The sequence below is a fragment of the Oncorhynchus masou genome, chromosome 9, assembly GCF_036934945.1.
Source record: "Oncorhynchus masou masou isolate Uvic2021 chromosome 9, UVic_Omas_1.1, whole genome shotgun sequence".
Taxonomy (NCBI): domain Eukaryota; kingdom Metazoa; phylum Chordata; class Actinopteri; order Salmoniformes; family Salmonidae; genus Oncorhynchus; species Oncorhynchus masou.
This window is the reverse complement of record NC_088220.1, coordinates 65,516,486-65,539,512: the sequence shown is the minus strand read 5'-3', so window position 1 is coordinate 65,539,512 and position 23,027 is coordinate 65,516,486. Positions and strand designations below refer to the sequence as shown.

Sequence of the window (23,027 nt, the reverse complement as noted above, 5' to 3'; positions counted from 1 at the left end):
AAAGGGAAATCTTAATGCTACAGCATACAGTGACATTCTAGACGATTCTGTGCTTCCAACTTTGTGGCAACAGTTTGGGGTAAGCCCTTTCCTATTTTAGCAGGACAATGCCCCTGTGCACAAAGTGAGGTCCATACAGAAATGGTTTGTCGAGATCGGTGTGGAAGAACTTGACCAGCCTGCACAGAGCTCTGACCTCAACCCGATTGAACACATTTGGCATGAATTGGAGTGCCGACTGCAAGCCAGACCTAATTGCCCAACATCAGTGCCCAACCTCACTAATTCCCTTGTGGCTGAATGGAAGCAAGTCCTCAAAGCAATGTTCCAACATCTAGTGGAAATCCTGCCAAGAAGAGTGGAGGCTGTTACAGCAGCAAAGGGGGGACCAACAAGGGGGGTATTACTTTTTCATGATCCTGTGGATAGTGGAGAGAAATCTCTGGTTTCTAAGAATAAAACATTTCCATTAAAGCTTGAATAATGCTGCTGACCTTTAGCTGGGATCACTTCAAATAATGGGAAAAGAATGGTTCATGCTAATAAATTAGGTCCTGTTCTTGAAAATGCTTATCAATTTGTCAAATCAATGTTAACATCCAAAGGCTGTTGCTGATATCTTAACGTGTGTGGAGTTAAGCTACTATATGAAAAAAAGACCCCTTCAATCAGGAACACTAAATACAGTACATCACTCACCACATCACATCTAATGGAGATGAAATACACTGCCCAGTTTCAATTGAGGCCAAAATGGGTAGTAAAATATTTTAGAAATATCAAAAGCTCTGGATCTAGAGGCTGAGTTAAATAGAGGGTTTTGAAGCAAATACAAACACAAAATATATATCCACACCAGGGGTAACAGTGCAGGACCAAGAGAAATTGCTGTCACAGAGCAGATTGGATGGTAACCACCTTTATGGCTTGAACCGCATTAGAAGTTCTTGACAATAGGAATATCAGGTAAAAGACAATACAGGCCATTTCACATTGATATCTTTTTATTAAGACAAGTACTCTTCAGAATTGTTTTTGTAAAAATGTTTTATGAACCAATACAAAATATGTATGGGAACATGAGGAAACCTTTTTTTTACTACACAGAAATGTTGCCCAGGTACAGAGAGACTAAAGATTTGACCTCAAAACAACTAACTGGAGCAATGAACAACCAAACGTTCTAGGCATCAAACATGTTCTCCATCCAAACAGCCAAGAAATGTTGGGGGTTAATCAGAAAACTTAACCACTGCAATTATACCACCTGTTTTTTGAAAACATCTGAAAATGTGACTGACATGCATCATATTCAGGATGCTAATACACCATTAGAAAGTAAATAGATGCTATTTAAGTCTCTACACAATCCGTATCGCGGAAGTTCAGCTTTACAACGTGATTCAAATTTAAAGCCAATGTTCCTGCGTTAGAGAACACCGCATTCACGGTAAACACTGTATATGTCAGCTCAAATGGAAATGACCTTAACATTTCTAACGCACAATCTGTAACGCGATCAGCGATTCAGATTCAATAGAGCCTTTAGTCTCCATTTTTTTGTGTGATTACTTGTTCTTTATGTCTGGGGAAAAAACAGATGATACGTTTTACTGTGGATATAAGGATTTATCAATAACCACCCTTGTATTTTGCTGGACACTGACTGTACAAGTGATATTGTCTGATTAACAAATCTAGTTCTTTCTTTGTGAACTAAGTCTATACAAAATAATATGTAACATTTAACAGTGCACCATATATTAAGAACACAAACATATACAACTGAGAAAAAAATATATATTTTGATTTGATAACTTTCTGAAATGTGTAGTATTCTTGGGGGACTTTCACTTTGCATTTCACCTGAGATGCAAAACACAAGATTCAACATGAACCTGAGAAAGTGGAAACACATGGACTACATGTCAAATAGCACTCAGTGGCCAGTTTAATAGGTACACTCATCTAGTACTGGGTCGAACCCCCTTTGCCTCCAGAACAGCCTGAATTCTTCAGGGCATGGAAACATTTCTCAATTGGTATCAAGGGCCATAATGTGAGCCAGGAAAACATTCTCCACACCATCACACCACACCACTGCCACCAGCATGTACCGTTGACGCCAGGCAGGATGGGGCCGTGGATGCTTACACCTAATCCTGACTATGCCATCAGCATGACGCAACAGAAACCGGGATTCGTCAAACCAGGCAATGTTTTTCCACTCCTCAATTGTCCAGTGTTGGTGATCGCTTGCCCATTGGAGCCGCTTCTTCTTTTAAGCTGATAGGAATGGAACCCAGTGTGGTCATCTGCTGCAATAGCCCATCCGTGACAAGTACCGACATGTTGTGCATCCCGATATGCCATTCTGAAAACCACTGTTGTACTGCGCCGTTACTTGCCTGTTTGTGGCCTTGCACGATTCTTGCCATCCTCCTTTAACAAGCGTTTTTCGCCAACAGGACTGCCGCTGACTTGATGTTTTTTGTTTGTCGCACCATTCTGCTTAAACCCTAGACACTGTCGTGCTTTAAAAAAAAAACAGGAAGCTGGCTGTTTCTGAGAAACTGGAATGGCGTCTGGCACCGACGATCATACCACGCTCAAAGTTGCTTAGGTCACTTGTTTTTCCCACTCTAACGTTCAATTGAGCAGTAACTGAATGTTCTGTCTGTCTGCTAACTGTGTATACTGTAGCAAGCCACGGTCATGTGACTCTGTCTGTAGGAGCAAACCATTTTCAAGAATGGGACGGTGTACATAATAAACCTTCCACTGAGTGTATACTGAAAATAAAAATAACACTTAATTTGAATCCCTACAGCGATCATTTCAATTGTATCCAGAATAAAACATTGAAGATTAACAAAACAAAAGCAAGTTCAGAACTAATCAATACACTTTGAGATTAATATTGATTTGCACATTTTAATTTGTTATACTGGTATCGGTTATGTTCTGCATCACCCTCAAGCAATTCAATTAAATAAACATCAGATTTCCAGTGCCGTTTTGCTTGTTTTACCTTTCCCAAAGTGTGGCGAGCCTTAGCCACAATTGCAGCACATAACCTTATAAATACAACTAAAATTGATTTAGCAAATAAATTAAATACACTTTGCCTACCATGTAAATTCTTATTGGACAGAAATAGATTGTCCGTAAATAAAATCATTAATACTACTTAGCTTGTTTGTTATAAGGAGCTGTTTTTTTAAATAGAAGCAGCCATATCATTCAGTTATGATTCCAATTATTTATCCAACCTGAAAATAACTTCAACTTGTTATTCCAGTTCTTACTACTGTCTGTTTTATGAGTTACATGTAAGTAGAGAGTAAGACCACCACTACTAGCGTAAGGTACAGAGAGATTCATATACTAAGATATATTCGGAGTGACACTGTTGACATCGTACTGTATACCCTTTAAATAAAGGAAGGCACTGAATTTAGTCCTTCACTCTTTTTTTCTTAATTATTATGATATATTCCAAAGCAAAGTTGAATCATATTGCTTTAAGGCAGTGGCTGTCCTTTTAATTCCTGTATTTGGAGTTGTTTTGTCTATCACACTGTTATATCCAATACATCCATTGACTAATGCACCATGGAAAGATAAAAGCAGGAACTTCAATATGCATTACAGGGATTCCACAGCAATCTGTACATTTACTTCAAAAGCTGAAACATGGCAGAAATGGAAATCGTGCTTGTCATTCCCCGTTCAAAACTTATAGGGGATCTTCAATAACTGATTATTGACAGACACGATTAGGAATGCTCATTGAGCAATGACCATTAGCTGTGTGTTACTTTTTCTAATTTGAAAACAAAACATTTTAACAAAACAATAAGTCATGCAAAAATTATATTCAAAGTGTATCATAATATCTGTAAGATATACAATGGTAGTCAAAATAATACATACAGAATTCTTTGTGTACTGGCTACTGTTTGAAAAATTAAAATGTTTTCAACATCATTACAATTAAAACGTCTTCAATCTAAAGTATAAGTAACATATTTTCTTCCCTTTCATATTGAGATATATTCCTCTCAATAGCAACCCGAGTCAACAGATTAGATAAAGGTCTAAGACAACAATAGAATTGTGTTTGAAGGTCCTTGTAAGGTTACTAAATATATATTCAATATATTAAAGTCAGTTTATTATTCAAGAACAAAATCAAACTGGTTTTATCTGTAGAAGATAATTATTTGAACTGGATTTGACCCTTTGCTGAAAACACTGGGTAATATATGCACTGTATTTGAACACGTACAAGCATTACTATTACATTGGTCCTTCACTGACCATTGAGGGTATGAGTATGAGGACCCAGTGTAAACCATATTGTAGCGACCCTACCCCAACACCTAGTGACCTCATCAAGGGGATCGGACCTCTTGGTATAACAGTTAAGGTGTTGGCTTAACAGTTGCTGGACCAGGGTAGTCCCCTGGTTGGGACTACCCCCCGAATTCACTATAATATCATGATGTTGAAACAACACAACAGCCTGTTGCCCCGACAAACCAACAATGCGTATGACCATGGCAGCAACTCCAGTCAGTCTTTTAGCCATAGAACAAACATAAAAGGGATGTTTCAGTATGTCTGATAGAGCAGGAGAGGTCATATTTATGCATGAGTTAAGAGGGACAGAATAGTTTGATATTGATGAGAGCTGTTTACAATAGATTCAGATAGTCTGGAAATGCTTCTCCAGTACACAGCAGAGAGAGTGCTTCTAAAAGCCTGGTACACAAGCTAAAATAGAGCTGCAGGACAACTAGAGAAGAAGTGCTGTGTCATTCAATCTCCTCTGAAAGCTAACTGCAGCAAAAAGGATCTGGTGGAGTCGACAGGCTTGAGGGGAAAAAAGAAAACAACAATTACGAAAGAAATAGAACAAGGCACAAAATTGTCTGTAAAATAATTGAACTGTACAGAATGGGCCCCAGCAGTCCAGGAGAGGTTGGATGGACAAATCCACGACAAAGCAATGAAGCCTCCAACTACTCATCCACTCTAATCCTCCTCTCCTCTAGAGTTCTCATCATTCTTCTCATCTTCTCTTCTCCTTTCCCCACCTCTCATCTTTCCTTCTCAGCTGCACCAGTTCGACATCCCTCGTTACCCTCTCCCCCTCCCCCCACACCCTCTGGCCCACTCAGAGTCAGATATAGTGCTCTTACAGGACACCCCCCCCCCCCAGCACCCCCCTGGCCTCTCATCATTAGATGTAGTACTCCTTCTTCTCTTCCGTGTTGTTGTGTCCCCCCTCTGCATTAATGATGGCCGTGTCTGCATCTGCTGCGTCGTCTGCCCCTTTGGCTTCATGTGTGAAGTAGGTGCCTGCAACGAATAAACAAATTCATGAACACCCCTGTTGGACTCAAATGAATGGTAATGAATCTCTACAGCTAGTCCACTTCTAGGTCTATGAATGATCAATGATAGTGTACACCAGTTCATCTCAAGCCAGTGGAAGCATTGTAACAGCCAGGGAACCCAGGTGAGCCGTTATACCTTTGTGTCTGGCGAAGTAGCGCCCCAGGACGATGAGTGCACAGAGGATAGCGAACATCACCACGGCAACCACACCTCCGATGACAGCGTGGTCTATCTTCTGTGGCGCCCCCTCATCAGCTCTGGAGTCTGGAAACAAGCCAAACACAGCCTCTTAAAACAATGATCCCCAGACCCCTTCTCTGAGCCAATCACAGCTACAGTTAAAGTCGGAAGTTTACATACACTTAGGTTGGAGTCATTAAAACTCCTATTTCAACCACTCCACAAATTTCTTGTTAATATGGCTGCAGGGGCAGTATTGAGTAGCTTGGATGAAAGGTGCCCAGAGGTGCCCAGAGTCAACGGCCTGCTCCTCAGTCCCAGTTGCTATTATATGCATATTATTATTAGTATTGGATAGAAAACACTGAAGTTTCTAAAACTGTTTGAATGATGCATGTGAGTATAATAGAACTCATATGGCAGGCAAAAACCTGAGAAGAAATCCAAACAGGAAGTGGAAAATCTGAGGTTGGTCGATTTTCAACCCAGCCCCTATTAAATACACAGTGGGATATGGATAAAGTTGCACTTCCTAGGGCTTCCACTAGATGTCAACCGTCTTTAGAAACTTGAATGAGGCTTCTGTGTTGTGGAGCCGGATGGGAGCTCTTTGAGTCAATGGTCTGGCAGAGAGCCAGGTCCTGGTCACGCGCATTTCACATGATAGTGTCCCATGGCGTCTCTACAGACATAGGGAATTCTCCGGTTTGAACGTTATTGAAGATTTATGACAACAACATCCTAAAGATTGATTCTATACTTAGTTTGACAAATTTCTTTGACCTGTAATATAACTTTGAAGTTTTCGTCAGACGTTCAGATGGACCTGCACGAGCATTTGGATTTTGTACTAAACGCGCTAACAAAAGTAGCTACTTGGACATAAATAATTGACATTACTTTAAATCAAGCATTTATTGTGGAACTAGGATTCCTGGGAGTGCATTCTGATGAAGATCGTCAAAGGTAAGGGAATATTTATAATGTGATTTCTGATTTCTGTTGACTCCAACATGGCGGATAATTGTGTTTATTTTCTGAGCGCCTTCTCAGATGTGGTACATGGTATGCATTTCCGTAAAGGTTTTAGGAAATCTGACACAGCGGTTGCATTAAGGAGAGGTATATCTATATTTCCATGTCTAACAATTGTATTTATCGACATTTATAATGAGTATTTCTGTAAAATGATGTGGCTCTCTGCAATATCACCGGATGTTTTTGGAACTAGTGAATGTAACGTGCCAATGCATTGTCATGACGTTGTATTAGTTAATGTGATGACTGTTGCTCATCGAATGATTACAAGTTTCTAATTACGTGATTAACTGAATCAAGCAATTATTAACTCATTAACCTGGGGCACCATGGGAAAACTAGTTTTTATTGAGTTTCTATTTCCCAAATGAACTCAAAGAATATCAGAATTGTCATGTCTTGTTATGTCTGTTCCTGTCCTTTCTCTTCATTCTCTCTCTCTGCTGGTCTTTTTAGGTTACCTTCTCTGTTTCTCATCCTTCAGCTGTTCTACATTTCCCCTAACTAGCTCATTCTCTCTTTCCCCACCTGTTCTCTCTTCCCTCTCTGATTAGGTCTCTATTTCTTTCTCTGTTCCTGCTACTTTCAGTGTCTGATTCTTGTTTGTGTTTTTGATGCCAGAAGCAAGCTGTCGTCTCGTTTGCTTCCACCTTGTCCTGTCCTGTCGGAGTCTGCCTGGCAGGAGCATCCTGCACTATACTAACGTTCTTTTGTTCCGCTGACAACGTTGGAAGAGGATTTATGCCATTCCTGTATTTTCATTAAAGAACTCTGTTTTCTGTTAAAACCGCTTTTGGGTCTTCACTCAAGTTCATAACAGAAGAATCAGACCAAGAATGGACCCAGCGGCTCCGGACCCTTTTCACTCCGCCGTCGAGATCCAGGGAGCGATGCTAGGCAGACACGAGGAGGAATTGTCTGCTGCTCAACATGCCGTTGAGACCCTGGCCGTCCAAGTCTCCGACCTCACAAGACAGGTTCACCAACTCCTCCTCGATCCACCGCCCACTTCCAGGGTTTCCGAGTCTCCGGAGCCCAGGATCAACAACCCGCCGTGTTACTCTGGGGAGCCCACTGAGTGCCGCTCATTCCTCACTCAGTGTGATGTGGTGTTCTCTCTCCAGCCCAACACTTACTCCAGGAGCGCAGCCCGCATCGCCTACGTCATTTCTCTCCTTACCGGACGGGCGCGTGAGTGGGGCACGGCAGTCTGGGAGGCGAGGGCTGAGTGTATTAACCAGTATCAGGACTTTAAGGAGGAGATGATACGGGTTTTTGACCGTTCTGTTTTTGGCGAGGAGGCTTCCAGGGCCCTGTCTTCCCTATGTCAGGGGAATAGATCCATAACGGATTATTCTATAGAGTTTCGCACTCTCGCCGCCTCTAGTGACTGGAACGAGCCGGCTTTGCTCGCTCGTTTTCTGGAGGGTCTCCACGTCGAGGTTAAGGATGAGATCCTCTCCCGGGAGGTTCCTTCCAGTCTGGACTCCTTAATAGCTCTCGCTATTCGCATAGAGCGACGGTTTGATCTTCGTCGCCGAGCTCGTGGAAAGGAGCTCACGTTCTCCGTTGCTCCCCTCTCCACATCACTGCCACCTGCCGCATCACTGCCACCCTCCTCCGCCGGCTCGGATGCTGAGCCTATGCAGCTGGGGGTATTCGCATCTCGGCCAAGGAGAGGGAACGGAGAATCACCAATCGCCTCTGTCTCTACTGCGGCTCCGCTGGTCATTTTGTCACCTCATGTCCAGTAAAAGCCAGAGCTCATCAGTAAGAGGAGGGCTACTGGTGAGCGCAACTACTCAGGCCTCTCCTTCTGGATCACGCACTACCTTTCCGGTCCATCTCCGCTGGCCCGGTTCATCTGCTTCCTGCAGTGCCTTGATAGACTCTGGGGCGGAGGGCTGTTTTATGGACGAGACCTGGGCTCGGGAACATGACATTCCTCTCAGACAGTTAGGGAGCCCAGGGCCTTGTTCGCTTTAGATGGTAGTTCTCTCCCCAAGATTCAGCGTGAGACGCTGCCTTTAACCCTCACTGTCTCTGGTAATCATAGCGAAACCATTTCTTTTTTTAATTTTTCGTTCACCTTTTACACCTGTTGTTTTGGGTCATCCCTGGCTAGTGCGCCATAACCCTTCTATTAATTGGTCTAGTAATACTATCCTATCCTGGAATGTTTCTTGTCATGTAACCTGTTTAATGTCTGCTATCCCTCCTGTTTCCTCTGTCTCTTCTTCACAGGAGGAGCCTGGCGATTTGACAGGGGTGCCGGAGGAGTATCACGATCTGCGCACGGTGTTCAGTCGTTCCAAGGCCACTTCTCTCCCTCCACACCGGTCGTATGACTGTAGTATTGATCTCCTTCCGGGAACTACTCCCCCCGGGGTAGATTATACTCTCTGTCGGCTCCCGAACGTAAGGCTCTCGAGGATTATTTGTCGGTTTCGCTCGACGCCGGTACCATAGTCTCCTCCTCCTCCTCCCGCCGGAGCTGGGTTTTTTTTTGTTCAGAAGAAGGACGGGTCCCTGCGCCCATGCGTGGATTATCGAGGGCTGAATGACATAACAGTTAAGAATCGTTATCCGCTTCCTCTTATGTCTTCAGCCTTCGAGATCCTGCAGGGAGCCAGGTTTTTCACCAAATTGGACCTTCGTAACGCCTACCATCTCGTGCGCATCAGGGAAGGGGACGAGTGGAAGACGGCGTTTAACACTCCGTTAGGGCACTTTGAATACCGGGTTCTTCCTTTCGGCCTCGTTAACGCTCCAGCTGTCTTTCAGGCACTAGTTAACGACGTCCTGAGAGACATGCTGAACATTTTTGTTTTCGTTTACATGGACGATATCCTGATTTTTTCACCGTCTCTCTCGATTCATGTTCAGCACGTGCGACGCGTCCTCCAGCGCCTTTTGGAGAACTGTCTTTATGTGAAGGCTGAGAAGTGCACTTTTCATGCCGCCTCTGTCCCTTTTCTCGGTTCCGTTATTTCCGCTGAGGGCATTAAGATGGATCCCGCTAAGGTCCAGGCTGTCATTGATTGGCCCGTTCCTAAGTCACGCGTCGAGCTGCAGCGCTTTCTGGGCTTCGCTAATTTCTACCGTCGTTTCATCCGTAATTTCGGTCAGGTGGCAGCTCCTCTCACAGCCCTTACTTCTGTTAAGACGTGCTTTAAGTGGTCCGTTTCCGCCCAGGGAGCTTTTGATCTTCTTAAGAATCGTTTTACATCCGCACCTATTCTTGTTACACCTGACATCTCTAGACAGTTTGTTGTTGAGGTTGACGCGTCAGAGGTGGGCGTGGGAGCCATTCTTTCTCAGCGCTCTCTCTCTGACGGCAAGGTCCATCCTTGCGCGTTTTTCTCTCATCGCTTATCGCCGTCAGAACGTAACTATGATGTTGGTAATCGCGAACTGCTCGCCATCCGCTTAGCCCTAGGCGAATGGCGACAGTGGTTGGAGGGGGCGACCGTTCCTTTTGTCGTTTGGACTGACCATAGGAACCTTGAGTACATCCGTTCAGCCAAATGACTTAATGCGCGTCAGGCTCGTTGGGCTCTGTTTTTCGCTCGTTTCGAGTTTGTTATTTCTTATCGTCCGGGCTCAAAAACACCAAACCTGATGCTTTATCTCGTCTCTTCAGTTCTTCTGAGGTCTCCACCGACCCCGATGGGATTCTCCCTGAGGGGCGTGTTGTCGGGTTGACTGTCTGGGGAATTGAGAGGCAGGTAAAGCAAGCACTCGCTCACACTCCGTCGCCGCGAGCTTGTCCTAGGAACCTTCTGTTCGTTCCCGTTCCTACTCGTCCGGCCGTTCTTCAGTGGGCCCACTCTGCCAAGTTAGCCGGCCACCCCGGCGTTCGGGGTACGCTCGCTTCCATTCGCCAGCGTTTCTGGTGGCCCACTCGGGAGCGTGACGCGCGTCGATTTGTCGCCGCTTGTTCGGTCTGCGCGCAGACTAAATCTGGGAACTCTCCTCCTGCCGGCCGTCTCAGACCGCTTCCCATTCCCTCTCGACCGTGGTCTCACATCGCTTTGGATTTTATCACCGGACTGCCTTCATCAGCGGGGAAGACAGTTATTCTTACGGTTGTCGATAGATTCTCTAAGGCAGTTCATTTCATTCCTCTCGATAAGCTCCCTTCTGCTAAGGAGACGGCTCAGATCATTATCGAGAATGTTTTCCGAATTCATGGCCTTCCGTCTGACGTCGTTTCCGACAGAGGCCCGCAGTTCACGTCTCAATTTTGGAGGGAGTTTTGCCGTTTGATTGGGGCTTCCGTCAGTCTCTCGTCCGGCTTTCATCCCCAGTCTAACGGTCAAGCCGAACGGGCCAATCAGACTGTTGGTCGCATTTTACGCAGTCTTTCTTTTCGTAACCCTGCGTCTTGGTCAGAACAGCTCCCCTGGGCAGAGTACGCCCACAACTCGCTTCCCTCGTCTGCTACCGGTCTATCCCCTTTTCAGTGTAGCCTCGGGTACCAGCCTCCGCTGTTCTCATCTCAGCTCGCCGAGTCCTGCGTCCCCTCCGCTCAGGCTTTTGTCCAGCGTTGCGAGCGCACCTGGAAGGGGGTCAGGTCGGCACTTTGCCGTAATAGGGCGCAGACTGTGAGGGCCGCTAATAGCGTAGGACCAAGAGTCCTAGATATTGTTGCGGTCAGAGAGTATGGCTCTCCACTCAGAACCTTCCCCTTAAGACAGCTTCTCGCAAGTTGGCCCCGCGGTTCATTGGTCCGTTCCGTATTTCCCAGGTCATTAATCCTGTCGCAGTGCGACTTCTTCTCCCGCGCTATCTTCGTCGCGTTCACCCGGTCTTCCATGTCTCCTGTGTTAAGCCCGTTCTTCGCGCCCCCGCTCGTCCCTCCCCCCCCCCATCCTTGTCGAGGGCGCACCCATCTACAGGGTTCGTAAGATTTTGGACATGCGCCCTCGGGCCGTGGCCATCAGTACCTAGTGGATTGGGAGGGGTACGGTCCTGAGGAGAGGAGTTGGGTTCCCTCTCGGGACGTGCTGGACCGTTCGCTGATCGATGATTTCCTCCGTTGCCGCCAGGTTTCCTCCTCGAGTGCGCCAGGAGGCGCTCGGTGAGTGGGGGGGGGGTACTGTCATGTCTTGTTATGTCTGTTCCTGTCCTTTCTCTTCATTCTCTCTCTCTGCTGGTCTTTTTAGGTTACCTTCTCTGTCTCTCATCCTTCAGCTGTTCTACATTTCCCCTAACTAGCTCATTCTCTCTTTCCCCACCTGTTCTCTCTTCCCTCTCTGATTAGGTCTCTATTTCTTTCTCTGTTCCTGCTACTTTCAGTGTCTGATTCTTGTTTGTGTTTTTGATGCCAGAAGCAAGCTGTCGTCTCGTTTGCTTCCACCTTGTCCTGTCCTGTCGGAGTCTGCCTGGCAGGAGCATCCTGCACTATACTAACGTTCTTTTGTTCCGCTGACAACGTTGGAAGAGGATTTATGCCATTCCTGTATTTTCATTAAAGAACTCTGTTTTCTGTTAAAACCGCTTTTGGGTCTTCACTCAAGTTCATAACAAGAATATTGATTTTACAACAGCCGCTAATTAACCAGTTGCCTCTACCAATCTCGTTCTGAACGTTGTATAGCCCGTGAATCTGCACGGACCCGGGTCCCACCAATGAATTCGTACCACACCAATCCTAGTTGAATATTTATTTACTAAAAAGCAAAAATTATGATAAAAGATACACATAGATAAAACACATCATAGGCTATTGATTAGAACTTAGTATAACGGGCTAACACACTATGGTGCGTGTTACCCACAATGGGAATTTAAAAAGAGAGAGAAAAAAAAGTACACAAGAGAAATATACATTTGGGTGAATTTGTCAGCTATGCTATTCTAACCCTAGCCTTGCCTCAAACTGCCCCTCTTATGGGTCAGAATATAATGATGTAATTACGTGGGGATGATCTCCGGGGATTCTCTGCGTGGACCGTTCCGCTGTTCGATGACGCACTTCTCCTGCGCACCTCCCTGCTCGTCCTACCGGTGTCAGTGTCCTTTTTGGCTTAGGAGTCTGTTCCCTCACCCCTTTCTCTGGAAGGGGTCTTCTGAGGACAGACAGCTCTGTAGCTCAGAGCTCACGGCATAGGAATGAAACCCTTTAGATACCACGATTCGATGGTAGATGGAGGCTAGGTGGTTCGACTTGAATTCACCAACTTAGACACAGCTACTCATCCGTAGCTTGGGTAGAAAATGATTTCTTTGTCCTCAAACGTGCATTGCGTTCTGGGTTGGTTGACTTTTTCAGACCCTGCTGCAGCTGGGGTCACATAGTCCTGTTGTAAATTCTATACTCACAGGTTTTATGCCCTTGGGTCAGAAGTGGGCGTAGCCGCCTTTAGGGAAATTCTCTGGGCGTACCAAGTTAATGAGGCAAGGGCTAGGTTTTTCTCAAATCCCATTTTAGACAACTAACTTAACATCTCATCTTCCCCAAAACATTCTCTTTGATTTGGATATTTTCCATACAACGTACAATGTATAAACATCAAACATATACTAGGAACACCCTTCAAATTACAATGTTTTCGTAATAATGTCATCTATTAACCTTTAAGAACAGAACAAAAATGACATACATTTTCATATTCCATCTATCGTCATGACCACCATTGTGGCTGACGAAAACCATTCTTCCAAAGTCCCTTTAGTTCATGTTTAACGGTTCGGAGGCTGGTTCTCCATAGTGACACGACAAAGGAATTTGCCTGTGGCCTGAGATTTACCAGGGGAGTGAGGGCCATAAAAGCCCCCACGTCTTCAAACCCCTAGATCTCTCCACCGCTGTTGGGTTGAGAGATAATCTGTAGGGTTGTGGTCTCCTGTAACCTGACCTGATCAAGACAGTCATGACAGTATACTGAGATTTGTTTATATTAACTGTATCAAACAAAACATACATGTATTGTGTAACATGAAGTCTTATGAGTGTCATCTGATGAAGATCATCAAAGGTTAGTGATTCATTTTATCTCTATTTGTGCTTTTTGTGACTCCTCTCTTTGGCTGGAAAAATGGCAGAATTTTTCTGTGAGTCGGTGGTGACCTAACATAATCGTTTGTGGTGCTTTTGCCTATTTGAAATTGGACACTGTGGTGGGATTAACAACAAGATTACCTTTAAAACGGTATAAGATACAGGTATGTTTGAGGAATATTAATTATGAGATTTCTGTTGTTTTGAATTTGCTGCCCTGCACTGTCACTGGATGTTGTCATATCATCCCGTTAACGGGATTGCAGCCCTAAGAAGTTATAACAAACTATAGTTATGGCAAGTCGGTTAGGCCATCTACTTTGTGTATGACACAAGTAATTTTCCAACAATTGTTTACAGACAGATTATTTCACTTATAATTCACTGTATCACAATTCCAGTTGGTCAGAAGTTTACATACACTCATTTGACTGTGCCTTTAAACAGCTTGGAAAAATCCAGAAAATTATGTCATGGCTTTAGAAGCTTCTGATAGGTTAATTGACAACATTTGAGTCAATTGGAGGTGTACCTGTGGATGTATTTCAAGGCCTACCTTCAAACTCAGTGCCTCTTTGCTTGACATAATGGGAAAATCAAAATAAATCAACCAAGACCTCAGTTAAATAATTGTAGACTCTCACACAAATCTGGTTAATCCTTGGGAGCAATTTCCAAATGCCTGAAGGTACCATATTCATCTGTACAAACAATAGTACGCAAGTATAAACACCATGGGACCACACAGCCGTCATACTGCTCAGAAAGGAGACGCATTCTGTCTCCTAGATATGAATGTACTTTGGTGTTAAAAGTGCAAATCAATCCCAGAACAACAGCAAAGAACCTTGCAAAGATGCTGGAGGAAACAGGTACAAAAGTATCTATATCCACAGTAAAACGAGTCCTATATCGAAATAACCTGAAAGGCCGTTCAGCAAGGAAAAAGCCACTGCTCCAAAACCGCCATTAAATAAGCCAGACTACGGTTTGCAACTGCACAATGGGGACAAAGATCGTACTTTTTAAAGAAATGTCCTCTGGTCTGATGAAACAAAAATAGAACAGTTTGGCCATAATGACCATCGTTATGTTTAGAGGAAAAAGGGGGATGTTTGCAAGCCGAAGAACACCATCCCAACCGTGAAGCACGGGGGTGGCAGCATCATGTTATGGGCTTGCTTTGCTGCAGGAGGGACTGGTGCACTTCACAACAACTTCTCAAGACATAATTCAGGAAGTTAAAGCTTGGTCGCAAATGGGTCTTCCAAATGGACAATGACCCCAAGCATACTTCTAAAGTTGTGGCAAAATGGTTTAAGGACAACAAAGTCAAGGTATTGGAGTGGCCATCACAAAGCCCTGACCTCAATCCTATAGAAAATCTGTGGGCAGAACTGAACAAGCATGTGTGAGCAAGGGGCCTACAAACCTGAGCCAAAATTCACCCAACTTATTGTGGGAAGCTTGTGGAAGGTACCTGAAATGTTTGACCCAAGTTAAACAATCTAAAGGCAATGCTACCAAATACTAATTGAGTGTATGTAAACTTCTGAGCCACTGGGAATGTGATGAAAGAAATAAAAGCTGAAATAAAAGATTTTCTCTACTATTATTCTGACATTTCACATTCTTAAAATAAAGTGGTGATCCTAACTGACCTAAGACAGGGAATCTTTACTCGGATTAAATGTCAGGAATTGTGAAAAACTGAGTTTAAATGTATTTGGTTGAGGTGTATGTAAACTTCCGACTTCAACTGTATTAGAGCAGTGACTCACTTCTGATTAAATCACAGAGCAGGAGACTGGAAGTAGCATATTAAATAACAGTGTATTCAAAGTTACAAATACTTTAAGAAATCAGGTAACATATGCTACCAGAATTACAGGGATGTAGCAAGACTACATTTGGCAACTTATACATAGAAGCTACCATAGACGTCCATGGTCAACGACTGACCCATTCATGGAGGTAGCTGCGACTCAATGAAATTCTATTAGAGCTATTCTGTTACAGGGTGTGTTGTTCAACAATGAAGGACAATGATGCATTGTACAACATGAAGCAGTGGAGTGAAAACAGTGTTTTCAGTTCAAATCAACATTGAAATGTATGATTAACCTCCTCCCACTCAGTCACACCTTCTCTTCCCTTCCCACTGTGGCTGTATGGGCTGTAGAACAGAACAGCCCACTTCATTTCGGTTTCATGACTTTTCCTGCATAAAGTTGAAGGGCACTTCTGGATGATGTTATTCAAACTACCAAATGCAAGTCTAATGTACAGTATATGTATGTATTACATAATGAAGACCCCATGGCCATTCAAACTGATAATGTACTGCCGTGAATGAGGCCTCAATCGTCATCTGTATCTACAGTATGTCATTCATAAGTGATTAGTTATTGTCTGTATGTGGCGATGGACATTCACAACAGGATATCTACAACATTTGTTCTCTGTGCTTTCAGATAGAATGAAATCTGGAGAACTCTATGACACTGTATCATATTTCCAAATACCACGTATTCTGGGAGACTAGAGCTTTTCATCTCCAAAATGTATTTGTGTAAAATGTTCTGAGACTGTTACATAAAAATCATGTACTTGACATACCCCACAATTTCAACAGAAACAGTCCAGGAAACTGTAAAATACACTCTGATTTAAGACGTAATATCAGGAAGTTATAAACCTCAATCATAGGGAGTAGACACAAGCACATAGATAAATCTGGCTGCAATGTGCTGTCCCCTCTCACAGAAATACATTTCACCCACGGGAATCCACTGTTTAGGGAGATTTATATGTCTACTAGCTACAAAAGAACAAGGCAAGGCATTAAATCTCCAAACATCCCACATTTTCGGCACTTGAGGTCTACAGATTAAGTGTGGGGACCTGTATCAGTTGAGACTGATGGAGGGGTGAAGAGGAGAGGTGAGAGAAGGGTGTTACTTTACTGCCTGAAGGAGAGACTCCATTTCCCATCAGTCCCCTCTAATCATGAACTGAAATTGGATGGTTTTGAATAAAGATTATGATTAGGAGAAATGACTTTCTTTCTGAATGCGAATGGGAAAAGCCTAAAATGTCTGACACCTACTTAACTTGAATAGAGAGTAAAGACATGCTTCAATGCCATTTCCTCTTCAAAATGGACTTACCTCCACCAAGCAGGGGCAGAGCTCACATACTGTTGACACAGACTAGAGTCTCATCTGCTGTTGGTTGTATCTCAGGCAGGATGAGCAGAGCAGAGCTATTTGTTTCCAGTATCAGGGACGTCTTGTAGCATAGCACAGAACGCTCCCTGAGGAGAGGGAAGGGCCCGTGCTCCATGCTAATCGACATCAACCCGCTAAATGGACTGAGCCGAGGAGCCCTGTCACATCCCCTCACTTGCCCCGGCCCGCCCCACCGCACCCTCACCTAGCCCCCCACCGCCTTCCATTTAACACCTGAACCAGCCAAACGTCTGCGAGCACAACCAACCTGCCACAGCGCACAGAGGGAAAAATGGAGCGGGTTTCTTTCACACAAAGAAGTGGGCCCGTCTATATCATTGAACGCATCTAAAATGTATTACAAAGTATCAGCAGGGGGACTGTAAAATCTATAACCCGTCACTAACGTCTAATGGCTAGATGAATGACAGATCTGTATTGGAACCGTCCCATGCTGTTGCCCTGTCTGGAGTCATTCAATGGTTCTGCCTTTTAGTTCAGAACCACATTAGAGGTCCTTTATGGCATTGCACACAAACTAAACAGAATTTTGATTATGTTTAAAATGTGGAAGTGCTCTAACAGTCGGCCATTACCTCCCACATAGTCCTGCTGTTGGCTGGGGAGCTGTGACATGCCCACACCTTGGTCCTGACAGGATGTGGCTGGGGAGCTGTGACATGCCCGCACCTCGGTCCTGCCAGGATGTAGCTGGGGGAGCTGTGACATGCCCACACCTCAGTCCTGACGGGATGAGCACAGCCAGGTGGATTTATGGGGGAATAAAAAGGATTTGTGGCCGATGCCCACATCGTTCGGCACAGCACTGAAATGTGCTCTGCTGGAGTGAAGGGGCTACATGTTTTATGGTTCCCTCATTCTCTGTGTCTGTTCTGGAATGACAAATTATACATAGCCAGGTCATTAACTAGCAGCCTCGAACTGATTGACTGGCTGACTTAGTGACTGATTGACTGACTGACTAACTGACTGGCTGACTGGCTTAGTGACCGACTGACTGAGTGGCTTAGTGACTTACTGAATGAGTGACTGACTGACTGCCTGGCTGACTTATTGACTGACTACCTGAATGACTGACTTAGTGACTGCCTGACTAACGTATTGACTGACTTATTAACTGACTGATTGACTGACTGAGGTATTGACTGATTGACTGACTGAGGTATTGACTGATTGTCTGACTTTGTAACTGACTGATTGACTGACTTAGTAACTGACTGACTGACTGAATGACTGACTTAGTAACTGACTGAATGACTGACTTAGTAACTGACTGAATGCCTGACTTAGTAACTGACTGACTGACTGACTGATTGACTGACTTAGGTATTGACTGATTGACGTATTGACTGACTTAGTAACTGACTGACTGACTGATTGACTGACTTAGGTATTGACTGAATGACGTATTGACTGACTTAGTAACTGACTGATTGACTGACGTATTGACTGACTTAGTAACTGACTGACTGACGGATTGACTGACTTAGTAACTGACTGATTGACTGACTTAGTAACTGAGCGAATGACTGACTGAATGACTGACTTAGTAACTGACTGAATGCCTGACTTAGTAACTGACTGACTGACGGATTAACTGATTTAGTAACTGACTGAATGACTGACTGAGGTATTGACTGATTGACTGACTTAGTAACTGAATGACTGACTTAGTAACTGACTGAATGCCTGACTTAGTAACTGACTGACGGATTGACTGACTGAATGACTGACTGAGGTATTGACTGATTGACTGACTTAGTAACTGAATGACTGACTTAGTAACTGACTGAATAACTGCCCGACTGACGTTTTGACTGATTGACTGATTTAGAAACTGGGGATCAGTTGTGTGTATCTGTCCCCTGGCTGATTACATGGAATATTGATTTCATTAGTCATACTGGAACTCACTTGTATGCACACTGTGGATTTACAGATGTAATTACACACATTTAATTGCAATGATGACTCTTGTGAATTGCTGGAAAAAGCTCATAACATATTAGGCAAGGGGCCAAATTCAATCTCACCCTCCATTGCAATATGTTTGTGGAGTATGTGGCCTGCTCTCACACACTCCTGAAGAAGACTGGAAGGATCTAGTTCGTAGCAGAGTCTACTTAGTAGTAGCTGTCGACTTGGTAGTAGCAGAGTCGACTTGGTAATAGCAGAGTGTACTTAGTAGTAGCTGTCGACTTGGTAGTAGCAGAGTCGACTTGGTAGTAGCAGAGTCAACTTGGTAGTAGCATAGGCTACTTGGTAGTAGCAGAGTCTACTTAGTAGTAGCTGTCGACTTGGTAGTAGCAGAGTCTACTTGGTAGTAGCATCCGCTACTTGGTAGTAGCAGAGTCGACTTGGTAGTAGCAGAGTCGACTTGGTAGTAGCAGAGTGTACTTAGTAGTAGCTGTTGACTTGGTAGTAGCAGAGTCGACTTAGAAGTAGCAGAGTCTACTTAGTAGTAGCTGTCGACTTGGAAGTAGCAGAGTCTACTTGGTAGTAGCATAGGCTACTTGGTAGTAGCAGAGTCGACTTGGTAGTAGCTGTCGACTTGGTAGTAGCAGAGTCGACTTGGTAGGAGCAGAGTGTACTTAGTAGTAGCTGTCGACTTGGTAGTAGCAGAGTCTACTTGGTAGTAGCATAGGCTACTTGGTAGTAGCAGAGTCGACTTGGTAGTAGCTGTCGACTTGGTAGTAGCAGAGTCGACTTGGTAGTAGCATAGGCTACTTGGTAGTAGCAGAGTGTACTTAGTAGTAGCTGTCGACTTGGTAGTAGCAGAGTCGACTTGGTAGTAGCAGAGTCGACTTGGTAGTAGCATAGGCTACTTGGTAGTAGCAGAGTGTACTTAGTAGTAGCTGTCGACTTGGTAGTAGCAGAGTCGACTTGGTAGTAGCAGAGTCAACTTGGTAATAGCAGAGTGTACTTAGTAGTAGCTGTCAACTTGGTAGTAGCAGAGTCGACTTGGTAGTAGCAGAGTCGACTTGGTAGTAGCAGAGTCGACTTGGTAGTAGCAGAGTTGACTTGGTAGTAGCATAGGCTACTTGGTAGTAGCAGAGTCTACTTAGCAGTAGCTGTCGACTTGGTAGTAGCAGAGTCGACTTGATAGTAGCATAGGCTACTTTGTAGTAGCAGAGTCTACTTAGTAGTAGCTGTCGACTTGGTAGTAGCAGAGTCGACTTGGTAGGAGCAGAGTCAACTTGGTAACAACAGAGTGTACTTAGTAGTAGCTGTCGACTTGGTAGTAGCAGAGTCGACTTGGTAGTAGCAGAGTCGACTTGGTAGTAGCATAGGCTACTTGGTAGTAGCAGAGTCGACTTGGTAGTAGCTGTCGACTTGGTAGTAGCAGAGTCGATTTGGTAGTTGCAGAGTCGACTTGGTAGTAGCATAGGCTACTTGGTAGTAGCAGAGTCGACTTGGTAGTAGCTGTCGACTTGGTAGTAGCAGAGTCGACTTGGTAGTAGCAGAGTCGACTTGGTAGTAGCATAGGCTACTTGGTAGTAGCAGAGTCGACTTGGTAGTAGCTGTCGACTTGGTAGTAGCAGAGTCGACTTGGTAGTAGCATAGGCTACTTGGTAGTAGCAGAGTGTACTTAGTAGTAGCTGTCGACTTGGTAGTAGCAGAGTCGACTTGGTAGTAGCTGTCGACTTGGTAGTAGCAGAGTCGACTTGGTAGTAGCATAGGCTACTTGGTAGTAGCCGAGTGTACTTAGTAGTAGCTGTCGACTTGGTAGTAGCAGAGTCGACTTGGTAGTAGCAGAGTCAACTTGGTAATAGCAGAGTGTACTTAGTAGTAGCTGTCAACTTGGTAGTAGCAGAGTCGACTTGGTAGAAGCAGAGTCTACTTGTTAGTAGAATCCGCTACTTGGTAGTAGCAGAGTCGACTTGGTGGTAGCAGAGTCGACTTGGTAGTAGCAGAGTGTACTTAGTAGTAGCTGTCGACTTGATAGTAGCAGTCGACTTAGTAGTAGCAGAGTCTACTTAGTAGTAGCTGTCGACTTGGTAGTAGCAGAGTCGACTTGGTAGTAGCAGAGTCGACTTGGTAGTAGCAGAGTCGACCTGGTAGTAGCAGAGTCAACTTGGTAGTAGCAGAGTCAACTTGGTAATAGCAGAGTGTACTTAGTAGTAGCTGTCGACTTGGTAGTAGCAGAGTCGACTTGGTAGAAGCAGAGTCTACTTGTTAGTAGAATCCGATACTTGGTAGTTGCAGAGTCGACTTGGTGGTAGCAGAGTCGACTTGGTAGTAGCAGAGTGTACTTAGTAGTAGCTGTCGACTTGATAGTAGCAGTCGACTTAGTAGTAGCAGAGTCTACTTAGTAGGAGCTGTCGACTTGGTAGTAGCAGAGTCTACTTGGTAGTAGCACAGGCTACTTGGTAGTAGCAGAGTCGACTTGGTAGTAGCTGTCGACTTGGTAGTAGCAGAGTCGACTTGGTAGTAGCAGAGTGTACTTAGTAGTAGCTGTCGACTTGGTAGTAGCAGAGTCTACTTAGTAGTAGCTGTCGACTTGGTAGTAGCAGAGTCTACTTGGTAGTAGGAGAGTCTACTTAGTAGTAGCTGTCGACTTGGTAGTAGCAGAGTCGACTTGGTAGTAGCAGAGTCGATTTGGTAGTAGCATAGGCTACTTGGTAGTAGCAGAGTCGACTTGGTAGTAGCTGTCGACTTGGTAGTAGCAGAGTCGACTTGGTAGTAGCAGAGTCAACTTGGTAGTAGCAGAGTCGACTTGGTAGTAGCAGAATCGACATGGTAGTAGCAGAGTCGACTTGGTAGTAGCATAGGCTACTTGGTACTAGCAGAGTCTACTTAGTAGTAGCTGTCGACTTGGTAGTAGCAGAGTCGACTTGGTAGTAGCAGAGTCGACTTGGTAGTAGCAGAGTCGACTTGGTAGTAGCAGAATCGACATGGTAGTAGCAGAGTCAACTTGGTAGTAGCATAGGCTACTTGGTACTAGCAGAGTCTACTTAGTAGTAGCTGTCGACTTGGTAGTAGCAGAGTCGACTTGGTAGTAGCAGAGTCGACTTGGTAGTAGCATAGGCTACTTGGTAGTAGCAGAGTGTACTTAGTAGTAGCTGTCGACTTGGTAGTAGCAGAGTCGACTTGGTAGTAGCAGAGTCTACTTAGTAGTAGCTGTCGACTTGGTAGTAGCAGTGTCGACTTGGTAGTAGCAGAGTCAACTTGGTAGTAGCAGAGTCAACTTGGTAATAGCAGAGTGTACTTAGTAGTAGCTGTCGAATTGGTAGTAGCAGAGTCGACTTGGTAGTAGCAGAGTCAACTTGGTAGTAGCAGAGTCGACTTGGTAGTAGCAGAATCGACATGGTAGTAGCAGAGTCGACTTGGTAGTAGCATAGGCTACTTGGTACTAGCAGAGTCTACTTAGTAGTAGCTGTCGACTTGGTAGTAGCAGAGTCGACTTGGTAGTAGCAGAGTCGACTTGGTAGTAGCAGTGTACTTAGTAGTAGCTGAGTCGACTTGGTAGTAGCATAGGCTACTTGGTAGTAGCAAAGTCAACTTGGTAATAGCAGAGTGTACTTAGTAGTAGCTGTCGACTTGGTAGTAGCAGAGTCGACTTGGTAGTAGCAGAGTCGACTTGGTAGTAGCAGAGTCGACATGGTAGTAGCAGAGTCAACTTGGTAGTAGCAGAGTCAACTTGGTAATAGCAGAGTGTACTTAGTAGTAGCTGTCGACTTGGTAGTAGCAGAGTCGACTTGGTAGAAGCAGAGTCTACTTGGTAGTAGAATCCGCTACTTGGTAGTAGCAGAGTCGACTTGGTGGTAGCAGAGTCGACTTGGTAGTAGCAGAGTGTACTTAGTAGTAGCTGTCGACTTGATAGTAGCAGAGTCGACTTAGTAGTAGCAGAGTCTACTTAGTAGGAGCTGTCGACTTGGTAGTAGCAGAGTCTACTTGGTAGTAGCACAGGCTACTTGGTAGTAGCAGAGTCGACTTGGTAGTAGCAGAGTGTACTTAGTAGTAGCTGTCGACTTGGTAGTAGCAGAGTCTACTTAGTAGTAGCTGTCGACTTGGTTGTAGCAGAGTCTACTTGGTAGTAGGAGAGTCTACTTAGTAGTAGCTGTCGACTTGGTAGTAGCAGAGTCGACTTGGTAGTAGCAGAGTCGACTTGGTAGTAGCATAGGCTACTTGGTAGTAGCAGAGTC

General features: G+C 44.5%; 1 protein-coding gene across 2 annotated transcripts in view; it reads right to left on the bottom strand.

Moving 5' to 3' along the window:
- Positions 1-5,239: 5,239 nt before the first annotated feature.
- LOC135546484 (cell adhesion molecule 1-like) overlaps positions 5,240-23,027 on the bottom strand; it is a 212,033-nt gene continuing 194,245 nt past the window's right edge. For both annotated transcript variants that reach the window (XM_064974948.1, XM_064974949.1), the window contains 2 exons: positions 5,542-5,670; positions 5,240-5,367 (listed from right to left, as the gene is read on the bottom strand). In XM_064974948.1, the coding sequence (XP_064831020.1) occupies positions 5,249-5,367; positions 5,542-5,670 (248 nt within the window). In that variant the 3' untranslated portion in view covers positions 5,240-5,248. The remainder of the gene's footprint in view (positions 5,368-5,541; positions 5,671-23,027) is intronic.